Source organism: Argiope bruennichi, chromosome X2 (assembly GCF_947563725.1).
Source record: "Argiope bruennichi chromosome X2, qqArgBrue1.1, whole genome shotgun sequence".
Lineage (NCBI taxonomy): Eukaryota > Metazoa > Arthropoda > Arachnida > Araneae > Araneidae > Argiope > Argiope bruennichi.
The window spans coordinates 24,643,397-24,667,664 of NC_079163.1; the positions used below are offsets into that span (position 1 = coordinate 24,643,397).

General features: G+C 27.5%; 1 protein-coding gene and 1 long non-coding RNA gene across 2 annotated transcripts in view; one reads left to right on the forward strand and one right to left on the reverse strand.

Moving 5' to 3' along the window:
• The window catches only part of LOC129960681 (probable mitochondrial glutathione transporter SLC25A40), a 43,052-nt gene extending 36,035 nt beyond the window's left edge, over positions 1-7,017 (reverse strand). Inside the window, exon 1 of the mRNA XM_056074252.1 lies at positions 6,742-7,017. Within this exon, the coding sequence (XP_055930227.1) occupies positions 6,742-6,850 (109 nt within the window). The 5' untranslated portion in view covers positions 6,851-7,017. The remainder of the gene's footprint in view (positions 1-6,741) is intronic.
• Positions 7,018-7,138: 121 nt separating this feature from the next.
• On the forward strand, positions 7,139-22,729 carry LOC129960683 (uncharacterized). The gene is made up of 3 exons (XR_008783654.1): positions 7,139-7,320; positions 9,264-9,368; positions 22,528-22,729. It is a non-coding gene; the product is annotated as an uncharacterized LOC129960683 (long non-coding RNA).
• The last annotated feature ends 1,539 nt before the right edge of the window (positions 22,730-24,268 follow it).

The window sequence follows — 24,268 nt, forward strand, 5'->3', positions numbered from 1 at the left end:
ATTAAATATCTCATCTTAAAAACATTTTTTAAACAACTAAAATGCCATGTACTTTTAATTGAATTTTAACAAAACCTTTACATTTTCATTTTTGTTTAAAAGTAAAAAACAACCTGATAAACACAAAACTGAAAGGACTATTAAATTACTTTGTTAATGGGCAAGACAAAAATCTTATACCTTGCCAGGAAAATTATAAATACCATTCATTAAAAAAAAAATTAGTGCACTGTTTTAAAAAACTATATTTAACCTCAATATCACTTGCATCTAGGATGCCATCATACACCTACTATATATTTTTGATCATTAGGTAAAAAGTATATGCAAGTAACTCATAAATATTTATAATAGAAAGGAAGAGTCAAACATTATCTTAAGAGTGGAACTTTTAAAGTAAAAATTAAGTTTTTCTAGCAGGCAATGTTACATAATAAAACTGAAGTGCATAAAGAAAATCTTATGACCAGCAGAAACTGTTGAGATTATGGATAAATCAAAAGTAAAGCAGAAATTATGTCTGAAAATGTATCAGAAAGATGAAATGTTACTGCAAAAAACAGCTAATGCAATTCTATACATTTATAATTAATGACTTATATTATTACATACTTATAATTAATGACTTCAATGGGATATCCTAACTTCATGGATATCATTAATTTTTGACATAATTTCGAACAAGTAAATAACATTCATGAATTATCATGGATAGAATTTCCATAGCAAAAGAAAAATAACTTTTACTAAACCCATCTTATTACATCAGCCAAGCTCTCAAAAAGATTTGACATCGGCAGGGCTTCTGGCTAGACAATTACAAACCTCAATACTATTAGTCTAGAATCAAAGTTTTAATTTATGATTGTGTGGATTAACAGATTACTTTGTTGGTAAAGCCTCCTTTCACCAGTCAGAAAAGCTGAACAGACAAAAGATGGTCCACAACCTTTACAAATTCAGAACTCCTTTTTTCACAAATGCAAGGAACACTAGATCATTTACCAAGAAGCATCCACATACAATAATCAAATCATAACCTTAGACATTTTCTCAAGTCATGCCATCAGGACTCTCCAAATGCATTTCTTTTCAGCAGAAAAAAAAAATAATAACTATTACAGGTCATTTCACTTGGCTTGCAAATTTAAACTCATGTTTAGTACCTGCTCACTGAAGGATATTTATACATCTTTGTTTAGTACAGAAATTATAAGATTGGATAGCTAGACTATATATTTTTAGTAACAATCTAAGCTATTCTTTAAGGCAGGTTAACTTAGCAGTACAGTGAAAGCTACAAAAAGTATCATCCCACTTAATTAAATAATCCTACAATGATTCTAGTTACTGTTGTATTAAAACAGTATTTGGCTTTAAATACCAGTATTCCCCATTCTCTGTAATAAGAAGTACAGTACACTCCCGATTATCCGCGGAATTGGGTGGCGCGGCCGCCGCGGATAACAAAAATCGCGAATAATCCGAAAAAAGTTAAAAACGGGTATAGCAAAAAAGAAAACAGTCATTCCAACTTTGAAAAATCGTTTTATGTACAATAAAACGTAAAATAAACAGCAAGAAATGTTTACTAACGCTTAATATTTTAGTATATCACTCAAAACTAACCTAAAATGCATTTTGTTGATGAAAACAGACGATTTACGAGAGGCGTCAAGGATACACAGAAAAATTAATACATATGTACTGTTTTAATACTGTAATGTATTATGTAATTACAAAAGCATAACTGTAAAAATGCACCTTTTTAAAAAAATCATTCAAAAAAAAAAAAAAAGAAACTTGTGGCAGGCGCGGATAATCCGCACCGCGGATAATCGGGAGTCTACTGTATATTCAAAGAGAAATTACTTTAATTCCATTCCCCTCTTCCCACCTCTTCTGTGTGAAATAACACCAGGCAAAATTTGACCTTGATTGGCTCCAAAAGAAAAAAAGCAGTTAATTCATGATCTCGAAACATAAAATTTGGTGATTTATCTCCCTCTAAGTACTAATAATTATTCGAATTTATTCAGAACAAATAGTCGGTCATCTTTTGTCAAGTTGTCCGTGTCATTTCTCGTTTCCTTTTCACAAAAATCATTTTGTATAAGAGAACTCAATACTTTTAAAATTATGTATCAAATGTATTTTTTCTCTACTTTTTGTGAGTATAAAACAAACCTTCTACACTCCAAATAAACAAAAAAAAACCCATAAATAGTATGATATAAATATATGATCAAGCCTAGAAGAATCAAAAAGAAGTCAAAATAAATTGAAGAAATATGTCAAAATAAAGTTAAAATAGAGACACGAGCGAGAAAAAAATGCAATATATTAAAAGAGGGAACTGAAAATCAAAGAGTTGACTTTCCGATTCTTTCCAGTTTTAAATACCTCTTCCAAGATTAAAAAAGTGAAGAAACAAAGTTACAGTTGCCTCAGGTCAATATTTGCACTAAAATTGTGTGAACACATTGCGTTCAAAATGTAGGCATTTATTTCATTTCAGATTCAACTGCTTTTAGGTGCAAGATTTTTTTTCATTTTGAAGAAATAAAGCGATTTTATTTAATTGTGCATAGCATTAGATATATGAAATTGAAAGTCTTAACACATATATATTTTATGTCACCTTCGTTAATTTCTTATCTTTATAAACTTGCTCATGGTTTATCACTAAAATATTGTTTTAGTGAATATTTTTAGTTCTTTTTTAAAGTTGTAATATAATTCACAATTAAGTGCAATTTCACAAAAACAATATCCAAACCATGCCTTTTTCTCAAACATGCAATTATTTTTAATTTGTAGAGAAAATAATAATTCATAATGTAAAAGGAAAATAATTCATGATGTAAAAGAAATCAATAAATAAATTCAAGACAATGTATGTCTCTACTCATTTTCAAAGGAAACATAATCAATAAAGCTGTTTAAAATTATTATCGGCAATGTGGCATTTCTTAGTTTGATCATTTGCACAGATTTTTTCACTCGGGAGTATTTATTATAACATTTTGAAGCAAACAGTTGCAAAAAGAAGCATTTGCAATATTTTCAAAAAATCCTATATAAAAATATCAACAATTACTTTCCTCTCTTTATCTAATAAATTGAGGAAGAAGGAAGTAAAAATTTGGCTAACTCAGAATTTAACAGAATAACCGGAGTAAAACTGTGCCTGTAAAATCATGAATTGAGCCATGGAAAATATTTCATATAGGATAAGAAGCCTGCAAATGTGATGTATAAAATAAATGAATAATATTTAAAGTACATATATTATTTGCAAAAAATGCTGGACAATTATTGTTTTAAAATGAAAAAAAAACTATATATATATATAACTACTTATTTTACTTTATTACTGTAGTTATTTTAACAGTTTACTGAATTCATAATTTAAAATTACTATTGCAGTTTAACATTTATTATAATTTAATTCAAATATGTAATAATCAAAATTTAGATTTGATCAGCGTTCTGTGTCAATATTTTAATATTTTTTTTTAATTATAGAAGCAGTCCATATATCTTATCTCAATATAACAGTATGAAATAATAACCAATGTAGTCAATTAATTTTTTTATACAAAATTTTTCTTTACACAAATTTAACTATTTTGTAATGTTTCTATTTGAATTAATATTTCTCAAGTTTCCATTTTTTTAAAATTGAAATTTGTTTGGTTAGTTAGATTGTCAATGAGAAAATATGAACTTGCATGTTGAGTGAAAAAAAATTAATCCTACCCGACAACTTTCCCTTTATATTTTCTCATATACAAAATATAGAGAATTCAAACTTGTGTTTTGACGAATCTTAGACTTCCACTTAGACGAATGCTTTAGACTTCCACAAATTCAAAAAAACACATTTTTGACATTATGTCTGCGACAGAGATAGCTCAAAACTCCTTTGAGCTATACTTTCATTCTACACCAAATCATAGATTTGGTATATGGTCTCAACATCATATTTGTTGATTTCTATCAAATTCTGAGCAAAATTCATTCAGAGGAAGTTGTCTGTTCGAATACGAGTTAACATGGTAATTACAAAATGAAGAAAGTTAGATGGAAAAAATTACAGAGATTTCACATCTATGATATAACCTATCGGATGTTGAGCTAAATTTAACAGGAAGTTGACCATTCGTTGGTTTGTACCTTCAGAAACCTGCAAACACGGTAACTCAAAAATGTAATGATTTAAATCAAATTTGATATGCAATTTTGTAATTATAATAGTACTTGTGTCTAATTTTGATTTCAATTAGTTAGGAAAAATGCATCTAAAACAAAATCAATTTTTAGATGCTATTAATTCCACACCAGAGATTAATTGCCAAAAAACTCACAAAAGACAGATTCAGTAAAAATATTAAAATCATACTAAAAGTTAATATTTTATAATAAGAGTATGCCATTGCCATGTCAGATGTTCTCTGCCTTACTCAAGATCCACGATTTTTTTTTTTTTTTTTTTTTGCAAATGATAGAGAATAAAATTTTTATTAGAAAGTATGCAAGAAAGTTTGGGGGAGACCGCTTCCACAAGTTATTTTGAATATGAATAGTCAGATAATTTGGTATAGCTAATTAAAAAATGAATCTGCCACTGTTTGTAGGCCTAACAGAGTGTAGCACTAAGATAGAAATGTGCACTATATCACTACGATGCGAGGCAAATCGTATAGCTTTATCTACATTGTCAAATTAACCTGGCTTAAACTATAACCATTCATGTAATTTCTTCACTACAGTATATTCAAGTTGATGATACTCATTTCATATCTAGGTACAAAGATTTCAATTCCTTTGCCAGTGATTTTTTTTCTCCCATACTGATCTTTTAACTGTAAAAAGATTTTAATAACAACTTCTGGTCTTATTAACTATTACATAATAGGCCAACTATTCAAGCTTGAATCTGCTGTTAATTTACTTAATACTAATCACCTACAATAATCAGTTGGCTCATCCATCTAATTAGTCCTAAATTTAAAAACTGGTTTACTGTAGCCATTATTGTTATACTTAATACTAACAATTTGAGACTAAAACTGACCAATTAAATAATTTTAAGTTGAAATTTCTGAACAAATGAACTATTATTGTAAAAAGCTGGATAAAATTGGAAATTCAAACAAATGACAATACTAAACCAAGTAAAATGTGTGAATAGAAGTTTCTTAGGAACGAGGGGAAAAAATCCCAAATCCAAGATGAAATTCACTTACATTAAAAATTTCCTCTTGCTTGGAGAATACATAAAACATTCTCCTTGAATGACCTTAGATACAGATCACCATAATGAAAAAAAATATTTTTAATAACAATTATGCTAAGCATCATACAATATTTGAACCTTATCATTAGAAAAATAAATCTATTCATTAAAATGATATGAATATCAATTTTGAGCATTAATTCTTTCAGAAAGTTATTAGCAAAAAATATCCAATAACATCAAAATTTGACCTAATATTTAAAATGTGAATAAAAAATTTTAAAAAGTCTCCAAGTTACATATTCCCATCATTCAAATTATATCCAATCCAAATTTGTCAGTGCTAACTACAAGGGTCTATTCTATATAGCCTCAGCATTAAATTTAGATTTACTAGTTCAATTCAGTTATTTTTGATATTATAATAGAAGTATTAAAAGATCTCAAAAAAAAAAAAAAACTTTACTGCGAGCCACGAGTTACTGGGCATGAAAGGCTCTAAGATCTTAAATAAAAACAGTCATATTACTTAAAATATATAATTGTACTCTTAAAATTTTTTTACGTGAACCACAATAGTTCTTTGTATAGCTACTTCACCTACATTAAGAAATTACCACAGATATATTTTGTTAGCTTTTTATCTTAAAAATATTTTCCTTCCACTTTCCTTAAAATACTACTTCTGCTACAGAGAGGAAAAATCTTAAAGAAATTATTTCATTATTGCAAAAAATCCCCCGAATTCGCCACAAAAGCGAGAACTAACAACAATGCTAGAAACTTCTCATCCCTATATCTGAAGTGGCACAAGTGGTATACAAATTAATTTTAAATAAACATTAATTAAAATTAAAAAATACTTCATTACTTATATTTAGAATAAAATATTTGTGTCTGAATGAAAAAATTTAATTCCTATGCAACAAGAACAGACCTTGTAAATTTAAACTACAGTCAGATAACTAAAAAATTTAAATCAGCATTCTGTTCTCTGAAATACAATACATTAGCAACATATTAAATCGGTCCAAGCGCAAAATAATGTGTTCCGATTATAAAAACAAGATGCACCTTTGAAATTATCAATAATTCAAATGAGAATTCTCAAAGTCTAGAGGTTTTACTCCAGGTCATCATAATCTTACGAAAACTATACAACAACAACAAAAAAATCCATCTCAAATTACATAACACACATAATTTTTTAGTACTTGAACTAGAAATAGTTACATTAAGCTAAACAAATTACGGGATTGTATAATATCGTTCACATAGTGAAATGATAAAAAAACACTCCTTTGCATAACAGATTACATAATCATTAGCTTTTCAATAAGACAATTTAAAATCTTAACGTTTACAATAAGAAAACAAGACCATATTAAAATTTTCAAAATGCAATTTTCTTCTATTCAAAATTCATTTCAGTCACACAAATTTTTCAAGAAAACAAAATTTTCATTTTTCAAAATCAAATAAGAATAAAATTTTCTAACCAAATAGAGAGGTTAAGACAGCACCCGCACAGGAAGACATTATTTGATCTGAAAGTGCTGAATTTATTTGCTTAATAAGACGGTCATCTGACATTTCGGGCCTCATCATCTTTCAGATCAGTAATTCTGGAACGAAAACAAGTCGGGAAAATCGAATGCGAATCTGCCGGTGATGAAAAACATCATTGTTGCCATATCTAAACTGAAATATCATGTTATTTAATCTAACCGATTATTTCTTTGGTTAACATGCAGTAAAAATTCTTTATTTATGTAATCGCTATTTCTCGAGCTTGTTTGATTGAAACTCTTGATGGTTGGAAAGCAAAATGATTGTTAAAATTGCGGCAGTTTGGCATTCAGCCATTCATATCCAAAAATATTAGCCTTTTTAATTTAAAAGTAAAACAAATATGTCTTGCTCATCTTATAAATATTAGAAAATATTATGGTTAAATGACTATCATTATTTGAACATATTTGGCAATAGTAGTTAATCGAAATCGCTTTCACTTTTTTAATGTGTGAAGCTGTTTACGTTTTGTATGTTTGTTATTGTTTGGTCGCACTTTCCAATAGGTAATGTATATAATCTTTTATAACTAGCGAATTATTATCATATTTCGCTTTGACAATGCTTTTTTTTATAGTTCTTACTACAAATCTCACACTCAAGCATTATATCGTGAAGGATTGCTTTTTTAAAAATTTATTTATCCAATTTTTATACAGAATGTGAGATTCGGTCCATTTGCATAGTTCGTAATGTACTCATTGTATTTGCAATTTTAAAACTTATTCTCACCAATTGATGTTTGCGTCTAATTTGTGATAAAAACTTTGTTCTGACGGTACGGACGCCAAAACAAGAGACTGATATAAAATATTAAATCTTACCCTTATTTTTTCTCCTGCATGAACTACCAATAAATGTGGTCATTATTTATTGAAAATCCGATATCACCTATTTTTAATTGAGTGCTTCTCTTTTTAAGCAAAATTTACATTTAAAAGACTATATATATTTTTTTACGAAAAGTTCAAATTGTTCTTACTTCCCCAACGTTAGATTCAGTTGGTTTCCAATTAGTATTTATTAAAATAATTGAAATATACTATTGTTAATAGTGAACTGTAAGCAAATTTGAACTGCTAGATTCTTTTGAAATAAATTTAATGGAATATTATCTGGATAATTGAATAATAATTCTATCTTTCTGCAAAATGTGTAAACAAAGTACCATTTATGTGTTTTGCCTTAATTTTTTATGTACTTATACACATAGGTAATACAAATAATGATATGAAATCATTTTGAATGAACTAGGTTGATAAATCCTTGTTCATAATATTATCCCTCTCTAATTTTTAGTAATAAGTACTTTAATATTTATTTAATGTATTTTTCACAGAATCTTTCCTGTATTTATAAATGTAAATTTCAGTAAGTCTCTTTTCATGCTTTGCTCATTATAGTATCTGTTGTTCTTTATAATTTTAAATATTTTATCCAGTGGCTTAGGAATGTGTATGAAAAATGAGCACACAATTCATATTTGGCTTAGATGTTCTATTGAATTCTTGAATTTCGTTCATTATCTGTTATATATGTACATGTTCACGTTGTGTGCCTTATGATAGCTTAGTTTCATATTAATTTATATGAAATTTATTTTAACTAAATAGTGTTTCCTTATATGAAATAAACTTTATATGTAACTTGATTATTAGTATATTAATTTAATTCAGGTAAACTTTTATTCACTACTTAATAGTTAATTAGAAGAAAAAATTTTATCAGATTTTCAATGTTATTTTTGAATTTTGCATTTAGAGTGTTTAACAATCATTAAAACTATGTTGAATAGTTTTCAATGTTGAAATGGTTATGAAAAAATTATTATTTTTATGTTTGGTAAAATATGAGGAGTCTTCAGATTGGAAAACGATTTTGATTGAGCTTTCATATGTTTTGACAAAGAAAGAAAGAAGCCTCTTCAAACAAAGGCTATGCATAAACTTTGAAATCGATATATAGACTCAAAAATCTACTATTAATTTCAAGCTATTAGCAATGTTTTTATTTTGCAACACTGCATTAGACTAAAACTTGTACAAAAACTCAACAAATCCTCTAAATAAAGGGCCAGTAGGTTTATAGTACCTAAATTGGAATGCGTTAACAATTATTTTCTTGTTGGTGGAGACTTTCACTCCCAGACCTTGTTTAATTTCATCAGAGCGTTGGTATAATAGTTGAATGAGGGTCTGCTGGACCTCTCTTTTATACTGTGAGGGGGAGAAAGGTGTTTCATGGCCATTCATCAGTTGCCTATATAGCTTAGGATATTACAGATTTTTCTGTATATATATACTCTGAAATAAAATTATGTTTTGTGAATGGTAAACATTTTTTTCTTATATTAAGAAAAATGTTTAACTTTGATTTTAGAAAAAAAAAATTGATTGAAACTGTATAAAAATTTGAAGTTTTCAAAATTTATGTTAGAAATTTCTTTTAGATGGTTTCCAGTACTAGTTGCATGTGAAGAAAGCTTGGCTGAATCATTTTGAATTAATTGAAACTGAATTGCAACCTTCCACTTGTGCCTATTTTGTAAAAGCAGGTGAGAAAAAGCAGGTCTTTAATTTCTGAAGTAGTGAATCAATTTTATTTATTGAAAATTTATGGGGGGGAGAGGAATGCCTTAAGAAATTAAATATATTAAGTCAGGATAATTGCATATTACTTATAATTAATTTTAATGTTTGTAAGATTAATTTAATTGTATTTCTTCCTTTGAAAATATATGAGCATTTATTTTTCTTTCTTTCTTCTTTTTTAAGATTTCTTAATAACTAAATTTTCCAGTACTTGCCTGATTAACTTATCTTTAACATTGGCTGAAACTGATTTTGTTTAATTTTATGTCGGAAATGTCTTTTTTTATATACCTAATTTTATTTAATATGTAGTCTATTATTCAATGATGGAAACATTTTTCTTTATCAAGTAAATATTTACAAAGATATCTGCTTAATAATAATATCTTTACCTCTTTTTTATTTGATGTTAATTTAATAATTCTACATTATGTTTTCTATGGATTTTGAAATTCTTTTTTAAAACATAATTCAAATATATGTTGATGTTAGAATATGGTTAAATCTCTGCATAATTTCAGTCATTCAATAGTTTTTATAGAAAATTGTTTTATTTTATATAATATGTTGCTCACTTTTTTCTTTCCAATTTACCGAATTTGGAATATTGTTAATTGCCTTCTGTATAAAATGTCATAAAGATTCTGCAAAAGTTCAAGATGTATTTTTCTGTCAAGGATGTTATTAAAAGTATTGCTGCTTTCATTTTTTTTTTTCTGGCTATTTTGTATAGAATTTCACCAGTCCTTGTGGCTATTCTTGAGCTTGAAATATTTAGCTACTTTTAACCAATCATGTTTTTATCTGTAATTATCTTTTTTTGTTTTTTTATAATTTATTTTCTTCTGATAAGGTTTGTTTAAAATTTGTATCTTGCTATAAATTGTTTGGGGCATTTCATATTGCTATATGATCATAAGATCACTATTTATTTTGAAGGATTGTTTTCCAATGACGAATTACAAACTGTTTCTGTTTTTTATAACTTTTATCAGTAACAACATTTTTTTTTTTTTTTTTTTTTTTTTGAGGAGTTACAAATTTTATTCAAGCATTTCAAGAAGTTTTAGCCCACTTAGTTTATACACAGTATTTTCCCTATTTTAATTTAAGATTTTTTTTAATAATGAAAGAATGTAATTTGATCAAATCAGTTTCTGCTGAAAACTGATGGCTTATTTCTTCATTTTAGTTCAGATCTGGATTGCATTGAAGACATGTTACCAGCTCTTCTAGCAATTGCGAGAAATTATGTCCCATACATTACTTTGCCGATATCCATTGTTATTGGAATAATTGGCTATAATCTTGAAGGACTGATTTCAGATAAATTTACTCCTACCAAAAAAATGAGCATAGAAGAAGAAAGACTTGAGAGAAAGTTAAAAGAAATGGAAAATAATGATTTAACAACAGAGAGTCTGAAATCTAAGTCATTTGTCCCCAAAACAATATTTGACCGCAAGATTAATCCTTAATTAGTAGAATAGTGATTTTATTGTAAATGCTCATGGTTTTCTGTAATATTTAAATTTATGTTGCAGTAAATATTGAATTTCAAAGACTTGTGTTTTTGTTTCATGATTTTATTTTCCTTGATACATTACATTAGAAGACATTTTTGTTTATGTAGAAATGTATGTGCCTTTATCTTTAATGTTTTAAGATTGCAGCCATTATTTTTTCAGAGAATAGTATGAATTTGAAAAAAAAGAAAAGTTTCATTACATGCAATCATTGATGGCACTATCAATCATCTTATTAAAGTGTAGATATTTTTTATAAATATTGCATCGTATAATGTACAGCCATAAATTGAAATGAAACTGTATCAGGGTTTGAACCTTGAATTACTTTTCTGTATTTGACTTAATATTTTTTTTTTTTTTTTTTTGGAGAAAATTATGGGCCTTAGAGATTATATCACTTTTCTTTCATTCTTGATTTATAATGTAATTCAAACAAACTAGGAGACATTACTAAACCCAGGTGATCTAGCTTTATTAGACCATTTCCATGAATCCAAAAAATTGGTGACTAAAATCGGCTCCTTTAAAAACTGTCTTTGGTAGAACCTAAATAATTAAAAATGTTGGAGTGGAGATATAGACATGTATTTGAAGTTCTCAATAAATGGAAATAATTTTATGAAGAGTTTGATTGACATTATGATAATTGCACCACATTAATTTTGCTATTGCATTTTCAGTGATAAGATATTTGATTTAATACTGGTTGCCCTTCTAGTGCTGTGCTTTTCCATATCAAGAAAGCTGAATTCTTTCAATCCATCATTATATCAGCTGAGATTGATTTATATTTTTAGATAACCATCTCCTTTTGAAGTTACAAAGAGTTTTTAGGGATGAGTCTTGAAATATTGAACCATTGCTGGACGATACCTGACTGAGCATTCGATTTCCATACAAAACCAAAATGAAAGTATTTCATCCATGATGGATTAAGCATGAACACTTAACTAAGCAGAACTTTTCTGAAAATGGTTCATTGGTCTATGGGGTTCTGTTGTCTTTTTTATGTTGATGCATGAAATAAAACATTTAAATATCATTTATGCTCCTTCATTAACATTTCTGTTATTCTGAAATAGCTGTCATATAGATGAAGATAATTTTTTTTTTTTTTTTATGCCAACTGTTCTGATTTCTAAGGATTCATGGTTTCAAATAATATTAAGATGTATTTATCTAGTTTTATGCTTTGGTGCATGTGTACAGACTAACTAGATACATCTAGAATTTCATTTGCATTTTGAAGTTTTAATTTCAGTTTAATTTTTCAGATTAAAAAATGAATTTCTTTATTTTAATTATAAATTTAATATGTCGAATACTTACTGACAGTGTATTTTTTAAAACAAATGTTGAAAAAAAAAGGCATCAAAATGTTTCTGATGATTCTCAAACCAATGTCAAATAACTGCGAATATTTTGTAAATTTTGTAATTCTCTATAAATATTTTTCAAAAGTATTAATATATTTTTTTCTTGTTAAATTTTACAGCACAAATAAATCACTAAAATGAAAATCATGACTTCTGATAAGTATTTAGGTTTTACACATTATATTGTGATTTTTTTTTTTATGTCCATGATTGTTATTTGGAAGTGTCGAACCATTTTGAAATTAACTTGATAGAAGTTTTCAACAATATGCAAGGAAATTCAAATAATCATTTATAATCTGTAACATTTTTAAGCGTCTTCTAAAAGAGAAGTTCTGTATAGTTATTAAAAGCAAAAGGTTGATTATTTCTCTCTCTCTCTCCCTCTCTCTCTCTCTCCCTCTCTCTCTCTCTCTCTCTCTCTCTTTTTTTTTTTTTCCCACCTTAAACAAATAAAAGCATGGTTTATAAGAATATCTGTTATATTCATACTTTTGGATGTTGACTAGTTATTAGATACAAAAATTTCATCATTTCTGTATAAGAAAGGAAATTACATTTTAGTATATGTGTTAAGATCAGATGGAATCTACGTACTAATTTATTTCATTCTTCAATTTATTTAAATGTTCATTGATTTTTTTCTTTTACTTATCCTGTTTTAATGTTCACAGTACTGATAAAAGGAATGATATTTTTCATAATTTCATGCAAAAGACCATTAGCCCTCTTAGATCCTTTATATTTATTTCTAAACCTCTGTTTTTAAGTTTCTTTTCCCATATTTGTGCATTTTTTATACTTGAACTGGCATGTAACAAAAAAAAAAAAAAAACTATCAAAAGTATAAATTGGCAAAAGATAATGAATTAGCTCATCAGTAATTATCCATATTGAAATTAATTCATGTTTGTTTTCTGCTAAGAGAAAATGATAAAAAATAAAAATGGGTGAAAGAATGATAAAAAAAAAAAAGAGAGAGAGAGAGAAGAGAGCCTCTATGTGTAACATGATTTTAAATAGACTTTTCATTGGGTTATTGCTTTCTTTTCACTTCAGGTATGTCATGCATAAAAGTGTGTTGCTTTTCAAACTCTTTTCATTTTTTAAACATATTTTTTAATGTTTATGGTTACTAATTTCTTTCTATTTTATTGAATGCCTTATTTTAAAATCTAAAAATATTACTTTTGACAATAAAATAAATTTCAAGCTACTATGAATATGAGCAGATTTTTTTTTTTTTTCCCAATCTATCACAGTATAGTTTTCTTTAAATTCCCAATCAAATATAGAACATAAGCCATTAAGCTTTGGTCTAATAAACAATTTTTATAAAAACTAAATTATATTTTTAAAAAATTCTTTAAAGAAGAACAAATGTTAAAATAAATACTTTTTTATTTACCATTTGATACCTTTTCTCCATTCCACTATTATTTTACTTGCATCAGAAAAGGGAAATTTCTTGTTTGTTGTGGTTATGTTAAGAGCTAACCCTAAATAAATGTAGATCACTGGACAGTATACAAGATATTACCTTTCAACAGTGTAAATATGTCTACATTTTTTATATTTGCTCCCTAATGTTTGATTTTATGTGTGGACTTTTGGTTGCTTTCCAATCTAGTTTTAAAATTTGTGTAAAAAGTATTACTTTGACTTTCTTGAATGTGAATACCATTTAATTTCTAAGTTGGCAGAATTTGAATTTATTTTACTGAAGATTAGATATTTTTATTTTCTTTTTAATCTAGAAAGTGAAACAAAAAGATTACCTATTTTAAATCTTTGTGCAGCATCATTTCTGGAAATATTATCAAAGACTGCTCTTCATTATGATTAATTACTTAGAATTTTTTAAATTTATTTGTGATTGTTTGCTTTAGATTTGTCATACATGGTGCCCAGTGTAAAAATTTCAGAATTTCACTTTTTTGTTTTATGAAATCTCTTTTCCTTATAGAAATATTTTCACATATATTCACTGAATGTGAAATAGATAAAAAATGTATGTTAGGCCAAGAAATGTTGTACCTTGTTTGTTACAAATTAGGTCCATTAGCTCAATGAAACTGGTGGCTGAAAAATGTGCAGAAATTGATGCCCAAATACTTGAATTGGTAGAAATGAAAAAATAATAATAATAATAATAATAATTTTGCTTTGCAATGTTTTTTGTTAAGTAATCATTAAATGATTTGTATCGTGATGATAATATTTTTTATGTTTTATTTCATCCGAGTCCTTAATTTTGTGTGATTTACAATTAAAGAGCATAAGAGGTAATATATTCCCCTTAATATATAAATTTTCTCTTGCTAAATTCTAGATAAAAAATAAATATATTTTTTTTTCTGTTTGTAAATATAAAACTTCTTTTAATATGCTGTTCCAAATAAGTTAAATTGTTGCTTCCTTTCTTTGCTTTTTCCACTCCTTAAAACCATATTCCATTATAACTAGCACATGAGTGCTATTTGCACATTTTCTCGTATCTTGAATATATATACATTGAAAACACAGGGAATTTTTTTCAAGATTTGAGTGGCAACCCTGTTAAAGTACGTTTCTTTCACTTTTTTTTTTTTTATTATTATTACATTAAAAAAATTTTACTTTTATATAATGGCTTTATTAGTGGTTGGAATATTATAACGTATTAAGGATTGTTCTCTTAAATTATAATTTTATGGTTGATTTAAGCTATTTATTCGATTATTTTCCTTATGAATAAAGCTTATATACTGAGTTGAAACAAAATAAAAACTGCGATGCGGCGAATTTACACGCAGCATGTGAGGCATATTTACACTGTGCAAAACTGTCTTCATAATAATATCCTGTTGGCTATTATTGTTAGTTTTTATCTGTTGTATTTTATTTATTTTTTTATTTCAGTTTAAAAATAGTGAAGAATAATAAAAAGAACTAAAAGAAATAAAAATATTCAACTATATGTAATGAAGATGGCAGCTTAAATGAAAAAATGATCATTCTGAGAAAACTTATGTGACTTTTGCGTTTAATTTCAAAACATCCTCTAGCTACTGTAAAAAATTTAATACTTCAGAAGGGTTGTATGAATTTATCTCTTAAATATCGAAATAATTCAAGACACAAATATATGATATATTAGCTCCTAATGAAAGTAACCTATTTTCTGAAACTGCTATTCACGATTTTGGGTCTTTGACATTGGTTGGTCTAAGACATGTTTCCCCCATTTCTTTAGCAATCTTCTGTTTTACCAGCAAATCTAATTTTGGGCATCTTATCGCTGGCACATACATTGCAAAATCTTTCCCAACATCTGAAGATGAGAGACCATTTCAAAAAGCAGGATCTAGAAAAAGCTGTAATAAAAGTAAATATATATATTTTTAAAAAAGCAAACACGCATTTTTACAGACACGCCTCTAAAACATGCTTTACAAAAAGAGAAAGAGATATAAATATGAAGAAAATTAACAGCGGTCTATCATACTAAATCTCAGTCGATAAATTTCACTACAAAACAGTATGGCAATTAAAGACAATATAGATAAAAAAATTTTAAAATAAATACCTTGTTCTGGAAGAAAAAAATGGGAAATATTAACATCAAAAGAAAAGAAAAATTATAAAACTTCTGACTGTAATGAAGAGCATAACGATAAAAATTGTCTGTGTACTTACTGTTTTAGACTATATGAAAATTCAACGAACACGCGAATTCATTGAACGAACAATGGGTGCAATTCACCGAATGTAAAAATTAAGCTAATAAGAACTTCATTACCATAATAAATCAGAATTTTTTGTTTACTTAAATTATGAGAGCGATTTGGGGGGGGGAGATTTGTCATAATTATTGATTCTTATTTATTCTATATCTTTTGAAATAAATTAGACTTCTTTGTATTAAATTTGTGGTATTTTAATCACAATAAACCTTAGATTTAATCATTTTCAGCGATATGTAACACATGTCCCAAACATTGTGTTATCTTGCCCCGGTTAAAGGGTGAATTTACACAGGTGATCTTATGGTAAAGAAAATAATATAACTAAAAATATTATAATATAAAGCACCTCAAATTTCACTCCGGATGCCTTAAAGCCTAACTGATTAATTAGTAATGGAAACGAGAAGATTATTGTAATAACTATGAACAGAAATTTAAAAGGTGCATAAATCTTTAATGATCTCCCTACCTCTACCAGCCATAGTTTCCGAGAAAAATATGGCGCCATCTTGCATACGAAAAAACTTTATTGGAGGCATGACATGTTGCAGATGATAATTTTCAAATATCCATGTAAGTGCTATGGAATGACGTCAAGCCATCATTTGAATCATGTTTAAAAGGCTGCCAATCCTTATAGGCCATGCTTTGCCGTACACCCTTAGAGGCAATACATGCTTAAAGATCCAGCATGATGGAATTTCGGCGCATTTCAACTCTAGTACGTGATGGGTTGGATATGGAATACCCAGACTGTGATTGTACCAGGAATTGACGTGCAAGATTGGTCCGGTTTCATAGCTATCACGATCACCAGATTTGACATTTTTGGATATCTGTGAGGCCATCTAAAGTAATTGGTTTGTTGAGATAGTTACTACAGAAAACAACTTAATTCCTCATCTTGTTGATGAAAAAATATTTATGCGGCTTTTCTTTCGCCGCGTGTATTTTTTATGCTGCTTTTTTTTTTTTTTTTTTTGGTGCGTGTACTTTTTGTACTGCTTATCTTCTATTGCGTGTACCTTTTGATTTGTTTAACACTCTGCTGCAACATGTGCAGTCAGTCATTCTACTGTGCTCACAGGCATACCTTGATATACATATACTCAATGGGCATTTTAAGCATCTTTCTACGTAAACATATGCTAATACCTATACTTATGTTCCCAATAAATTTCTCCTACACCGGCTATAACGTCATACTTTTCTCTTGCATTTTTCTGAAAAACTGCAGAATATAGAACTGTAGATCCCCGGGCAGTTTTTATCTATTCCAAGCGAGGAAGCTGGCTGTGCAATGTTAGGGCGGTCTTGATGGGATCCCTTGAATATAAATCTGTCGTTTCTTTACTCTCTCAATATAAAATCAATCTGAAGTTTATTAAGTCCGCATGTTTCGACATTTAATTATATCTTTCTTTATATGTTCATTTTTTTAAAAAAGTTATCGAACATTTTGAAAAACATTTAAATAGTTCATATTAAATTAGGATTATTTTTAGACTTGTTGAATAATGACACCTGGATGGTTGTTATAAACTCTTCTTTAACAAAATAATATATTTTTCATATTAAAGTTTTCACCAAACAAAAATTACTATTAATTTTGAAAATTTTTGTATGCGGATTTGCATAAAATAAGGATTTTGGTAAAAATAATTTCAAAGTAAAAGATGTATATGTCATTAAATTTCTATTTAATTTTTAAAGATGACATTATATTAAAACCTAATGCACTATTTAATCTATTCATGACTTTATTTTTTTTTTTTTTTTTTTTTTTTTGCTTCATTTTCATATTTTTTACTCGATTGTACTTTTTCAGCTGTAATCATTCGTTCTTTATCCAATCTTTCATAAAACTTTTTTATTAATATTTTAACTGTCTTTCGCGACTAATTGTTTCACGAGGATTAATTGTTTCAAAAAATTTCAATTGTTTCATCAGCAAAATATTTTTTTTTAACTTCAAATTTCGATAGACATATAACTTGCATTATTTCGTAAACCTTGCACAGTTCTGTTCATTTGCTTTGCATTTCCCTAATGTTCTGTCTACATCTGCTTGCCATCTAATTATATCACAAGGAGGGAAACAAAGCATTTTTATTAAATGTATGAACTTTAAAATTTAATAAATTAAATTTAATAAAGTCTTTAAATTTTAAATAGTCTGATTCTGATCTTAAATCTTAATTTTAAGTACAACAAAATATCAAAAATTTATTAAAAGCATACCTTAAACTGAAACCTACTTAACATGGAAAAATAAACCTAATCTTCACATCATGATCCTAATAATGAAAAACAAATGACAGCCAATATATGTCCCCAATACATCCCAGCAACCCAATATATGTCAAAATGGTTTCATTCAGATGCTAGCAAAATCGAATCTTTCTACAGAATCTATTGTTGATTCTTCTCTGCCTTTTACATTATGATTGTTTTTAAAAAGGAAATCTGTTATATTCATACCTAATCATTTTTCTAAAATAATAAACAGGCAACTGCTATATTATATGTTTCATTTTATAGATATTTTTCTCCCAGCTAATGTATATCTTAAACTCTGGTGATTCTTCGAAAAGAGTGGAAATAGCGATTTAGAATTCAACAGTCAGTTCAAAGGAAATGACTAAAATTTTACACAGCGTGTTCAGTTGTTACTTTTTCAATGGCATCAAAATTTATATTTTTAAAATATAAATTTAAAATCAATAAAAATTATGAAATATTACTTTAAATTTGAGAACAATGTGCAGTTTTATTTGTGTTAAATTTAAGTTTAATGAAAAGCAAGATCATTGGAATCGATCAATTTTATCTGGAGATTTGTCACAAAAACAACAAGCTTCGTTTAATATTAAGACCTGCATTTTAATTGTTCATAATTTAAAATCTGATTATTATTATTATTTTTTTTTTTTTTTTTTTTTTTTGAAATTGAAAAGCTTTGTTAGTATTCAAGTCAGTCTAATCTTAAGAATTTGCATTTGAAATTGATTGTTGCTATTTGAAAAAAATCGAGTTAGTACAAATTTTACATTGGAGATTACCCTTGCAGAAACAAAAATTACATTATATGTTAAATGCCATTTTTCTAGGATGGCAGAAAATTTTGATTTTGACTAGCGTTATTTAGCTTCTGAGTGCACAGCAGCTTTCGGATACTTTTTTAACGAACTGTACCTGTAAGTAACTATTAAGAAAAGTTTCTTTTGAAATATATTTAATGCAGTACAATAGTTCTTTTGAAGTGTGTGCAATGCAATATTGCAATAAACTTATGCCATCATCTATTATCATTAGAGGCATTTTACAGTCAGTTGTGTTTTTTTGTGTTGGGGGTCCCCCTTCTTAGAAGAGAATTTCATTTTCTCTTTTTATTTAGTTTCTTCTATTTGCATGTTATTTGATTAATTGTTAATCTGCATGGTTTTTGTTCCCTGTCAATACAACAGGAGAAAGAAATGTCTTCTGCAATAAAAAAAGATAAGAGTTTTTTTCTCTTTAAATTCAATGGAGATATTGAATGCTTACATTATGCTAAATTTTTAATTATCTCTATACTGTCATCTGTATTTTATGTAAATGATCAAGAATCATAGTTGAAACTTGCCAATATTTACATATTATGGAAAACTTCATGTTGCTGCTTACTTACTAATACGAGGAGTATCCAGGAACTAAGTTCCGTTAAGTAATTAAAAAGAAAGAAAACAATTATTAGAAAAACATTTTTATTGCAAAATGAAGTGCAATGCTTAGGCTATTTTTCAATATAGTTGCCATCATTTTTTAAGCATTTAGCATAGTGGGGTATGAATTTTTTTATGCCCATGTTTCAGAAACATGCCGCCTTTGATGATGAAGAAGTGAGCGGGAAATTTAAAAAAAAATAGTTGCCAGTGTCTTAATAGTGAATTTTCAATTATCTTTAATTTTCTTCAACAAATCATCATCAATCAATCTGTCATCATCATCAATTTCAGCAAATCATCATCAATCAGAGATCGCCACCCAATTCGTTCCTCGTCTTGAACATTTTCATATCCTTACATATCCTTGAACATAATCATTGAAATTTCTCACCCATCTCTCTACCATCGGATCACTCATTACGATTTGTTCATGAACAAACTCAGAACAAATCAAAAATTGAACTTAGTTTCTGGAGACCTCTTGTATTTTTGGGTTCTGTTTGGTATATTCCCCTCTGTTCATATTAGTAATGAAAACACCCAATCTTAATGGAATTTCTTGTCTGAAAAGAACACCCTATAAGCGTTGTATTTGTAGTATATCTTAATATTTTAATTTAAATGCTTTTTGGCTTTGTTTTGCAATCGATTCATTTTGTTTACTCTTGACATCACCTCAATATCATTCTAAGTTACGAAGTCAGTCTCGAAATAACCTTTATTTTGCTTCAAAACGGAACGGCTAGCTAAACTGAACTTCTTTACTCTTGGCAATTTATTAGTTAGGATAAAGAATAAGAATACATGTTCTTAACAAGACTTGAAATACACAATCCGCAAGTTTTTAACCATTTTACAACTAATTAACATACCAGTAACTTATTAAAACTTTTGCATCATTAAAATGACCTCAGAAAAAAAAGCTCATCGTTTTCAGGAGAAATGGTTCAAGATATAGGCATAGTTAAAAGTGGTTTTTGTGTACTGTTGGAATAAAAAAGGTTATAAATCTTTAAGCTTCTGGACATTTATCGGACAGCCTTTTAATTTTCTTTCACGTTATGACGTTTCTAAAGTGTGAATATTTTATTTAAGATTTCATCAGTGCTTTTCCTACGCATTTTATCATTGAAGTACGTAACAACTAAGATGTATCAGCAAGAATTTAATCTGTGAATCACTCGTGCATCGTCTCTGTATTTATGAAATTTGTTTTGAAACTTATCCCCTTCCCTGTTTTTAATGCACTATGCATTGTTCCAAGCTATACTGCTACTGCAAGAGTAGCGACTTTACGAAAATCAATAAAAATCTCGTAACTGTGAATCAAAGGTAAAATAATTGGTTATTAAATAATTTTTCTCAAAGTTTGAATCTATTTTTAATAAAAATAATTGAATTCAAGTGAAAATTTTCTTCAAAACTTGGTTTAAATTTCCCTAAAATTTTTCAGATGAGTATTTTTTAAAATGGTAGAAGGGGAATTTCCTGTCCCAAGAAAAATAAATAAGTAAATAAAATAACAAACAGTTGAATATAGTATTGTATGAGAAATTGTTGGAACAGAAAATCTTGTTTTCAGAGCACATTTAAATTATTGTTTCATGTTCTTATTCTTCCCCCATCTAGTTTTAAAACATACTTGGCAGACTAACACTCATCTTTTAGAATAGTAAGTTATTGACCTATCAAAATTGCAAGGTCCATCTGCGATTCCTCCCTATAGCTTCGCATTTGCACGTTAATGTGATTAATGAAAAAAAAATAGTATTTGTCATCTTGTGACAAGTATTTCTTGATGCCTGATTACGTCTATTCATGTTGACACCAGTATTGCATTAAATTTGATTTGCAATACTTTTTTTATTTAGTTTTGTAATTTTTGTTGATAGGAGAAAATGAGAATATCTCAGAATATTTATAATTTCTTTCGAAAATATAAATATAAAAATTGCAAGTTTTAATTTTTAAAATAAAAAATATTACATAATTTTAACGAAATTTTCCTCAGATTTGCATATTATTATAGGAATTTGACTGTTATATGTTTACATTTTTTTTATAGAAAATGCAATTAATGTTTTTGCCTTGTGCCAGCATATCTATAAAATAAATAAATGATTTTTTTTATAGCTTTAAGTATAGCTTTTGTATTTTTAGTATATCAATGCAATGCTGGATTTTTGTTAGATAAAATGAATTTTATTGTATTATGTACTTGTATTATGAATGTATGTACTTATGTATTTATTATGAATTTATGTACTTGCAAACTAAAACTAACCTGTCATCAATTTCTTTTATTGAAAATGCTTACTTTTTTTCATTATGCATGATTTATTAGCACGATTAAAAGCTTTTTTTTTTTTTAATTTTGTTATTTTTATACTTTTTTTCTTTCGTAAAAATTGACCAAAATGAATGTATTATTTTGAAATATTTGAAATGGCAATTGAGACAGAATTGTTTCATTTTCATAAAACCCATCTAAGCTTTAATCTTTATTTCTCGAAACTAGAATTGTTTGAGTATAAAAAATATTTTTTTCAATATTTGTGAAATATTCTTTTAAAAGTACTTTTGCGTTGAAAGTTTCTCATTTTTTTGACGAATTTACTTAAAATAGTCATGCAAATGCATAAATGCGTAGAAAACTACTTGTAATGTAATGGAATGAAATTTACTCTTCAAAGCCTCCTATGAAGATTTCAGATGTGGAATATAACAAATTAATGTTATCTTTTTCTGCCATTTGATTAATTTTCCTTATCTTAAATTTCAGAAAAGTAAAAGAATTTTTCACCTGCAACCTGATGCCTGCGAGAACAATGGGCAATTCCACCAACAATCGTTACCGAACACTAAATGATGAGGGTGAAAATGAAAGCGAAGAAAAGTTGACTTGTGATTGGGATTATCTGACAATGACAATATTTGTTTTAAAAATAGTCTTATGGTGCCTATTAATGGCTTTATTTATTACTCTGGAATTCGGAGCAGTTTTCTTTATTTTGTCTGTGTTTTATGTAATGTTTACAAATTTTCGTAAAACTGCTAAGTCATCGGGAGAATTAAGTGCTTATTCTGTCTTTAATCCTAACTGTGAGTCAATAAAAGGAACTCTTACGGCCCAACAATTTGAAAATGAAATAAAATTTGGACTTGGAGGATTTCATTGATTGTTATTTTTTCTCAGTAATATTCTTGTACGTGTATTGAATTCTATAGTTCAGCATATTTGTCATATACTTGACAATTGTTTTGAAATTATTTTGTGTGTTGAAAAATCATGTTTTGTAATAACTTTTTCTCTTTTTGACATATTTGTATATATCGGTGAAAGAGTTGTCTGTGATAATTATTGTTACAATCTGTGGTCATTTATGTTTATAATAAACATGATTTGAAATGCAGTTTGAATCTAACACTACATTGATTTTCATTCAAGAAACGTTTGAATTGCTGAAATACATAAATATTTAAGGGAATCTGTTGCGTGCGTGTACGTGTACAATAAGACTTCCAAGATATGCTTTCCTTAAAATGTTCCACTTTTTTAAGTAATGAAAAGGTTTTGATTGTCAAAAAAATGACAATCTTCTCCCCCCCCCCCGCATGGAACTAACAAATTCCTTTTCCATTACATTCTGTGGCTCGTTTGAAGGATGTGATAATACATTTTTGCAAACCATTTAAAATTTCTATTTTCAATTGTATACGTTTATTTTATCTATTTTGGAATGAAACATGTTCGTTGGTAGTCCTTTTTGGTTTGCATTCTTTAATGTTTATAGAATGTATAAAATAGTGTCTCATAAAATTATAAATTTTTTAAAGTTTAAGAAGTTATTTCGATTGTTGTTTCAAAAGCATCCATACCTATTAAATTAATTCTATCTCAGAACTTATTTTAAGGAAATAGGGTTTTTAAACAGGAGAAAAATAAAGTATTATATTTTATTTATCGAAGGATTATTAAAAACTGAGAATCATTTTTTGTATCTCTGATCAGCAACAATTATATTATTTTAAAGAATTGCTCTTCCTATTTGTAAGTTAAATGCATTTGAAAATAAACGGTATTATTATGCATTATTGTGATAACTTAGCAGATTCTTTGAATATTAATAGATGCTGGCAGAATTGTTATCTATAATATTATAAAAAAATAGAGAATTTTCAAGATAAGGAGACAGAAGTGTAAATTATTGTTCGGCAAAAATTTTTTACTCTTTATACTGTGCTGGATTAAAAAATAATTAGTTAATATTTAACATATTTGATGGCATTTTAGCTCAGTATGGTAAATGGTGTTATCTTATTCAGAATTTGTCATATTGAGGAAGAAGTCGCATCTGCACAAATATTTTTCGTAATTAAAATAGAATGTATATCATTCTTTACCCATGATAACTTTCTCGTCCATAAGGTATAGCGATATTTAGTGATCAACTACGAGGAGTTGAATAGGGACTGAGTTATTACATCGTTTACGCATATATATTCATAAAAATACGAAATTC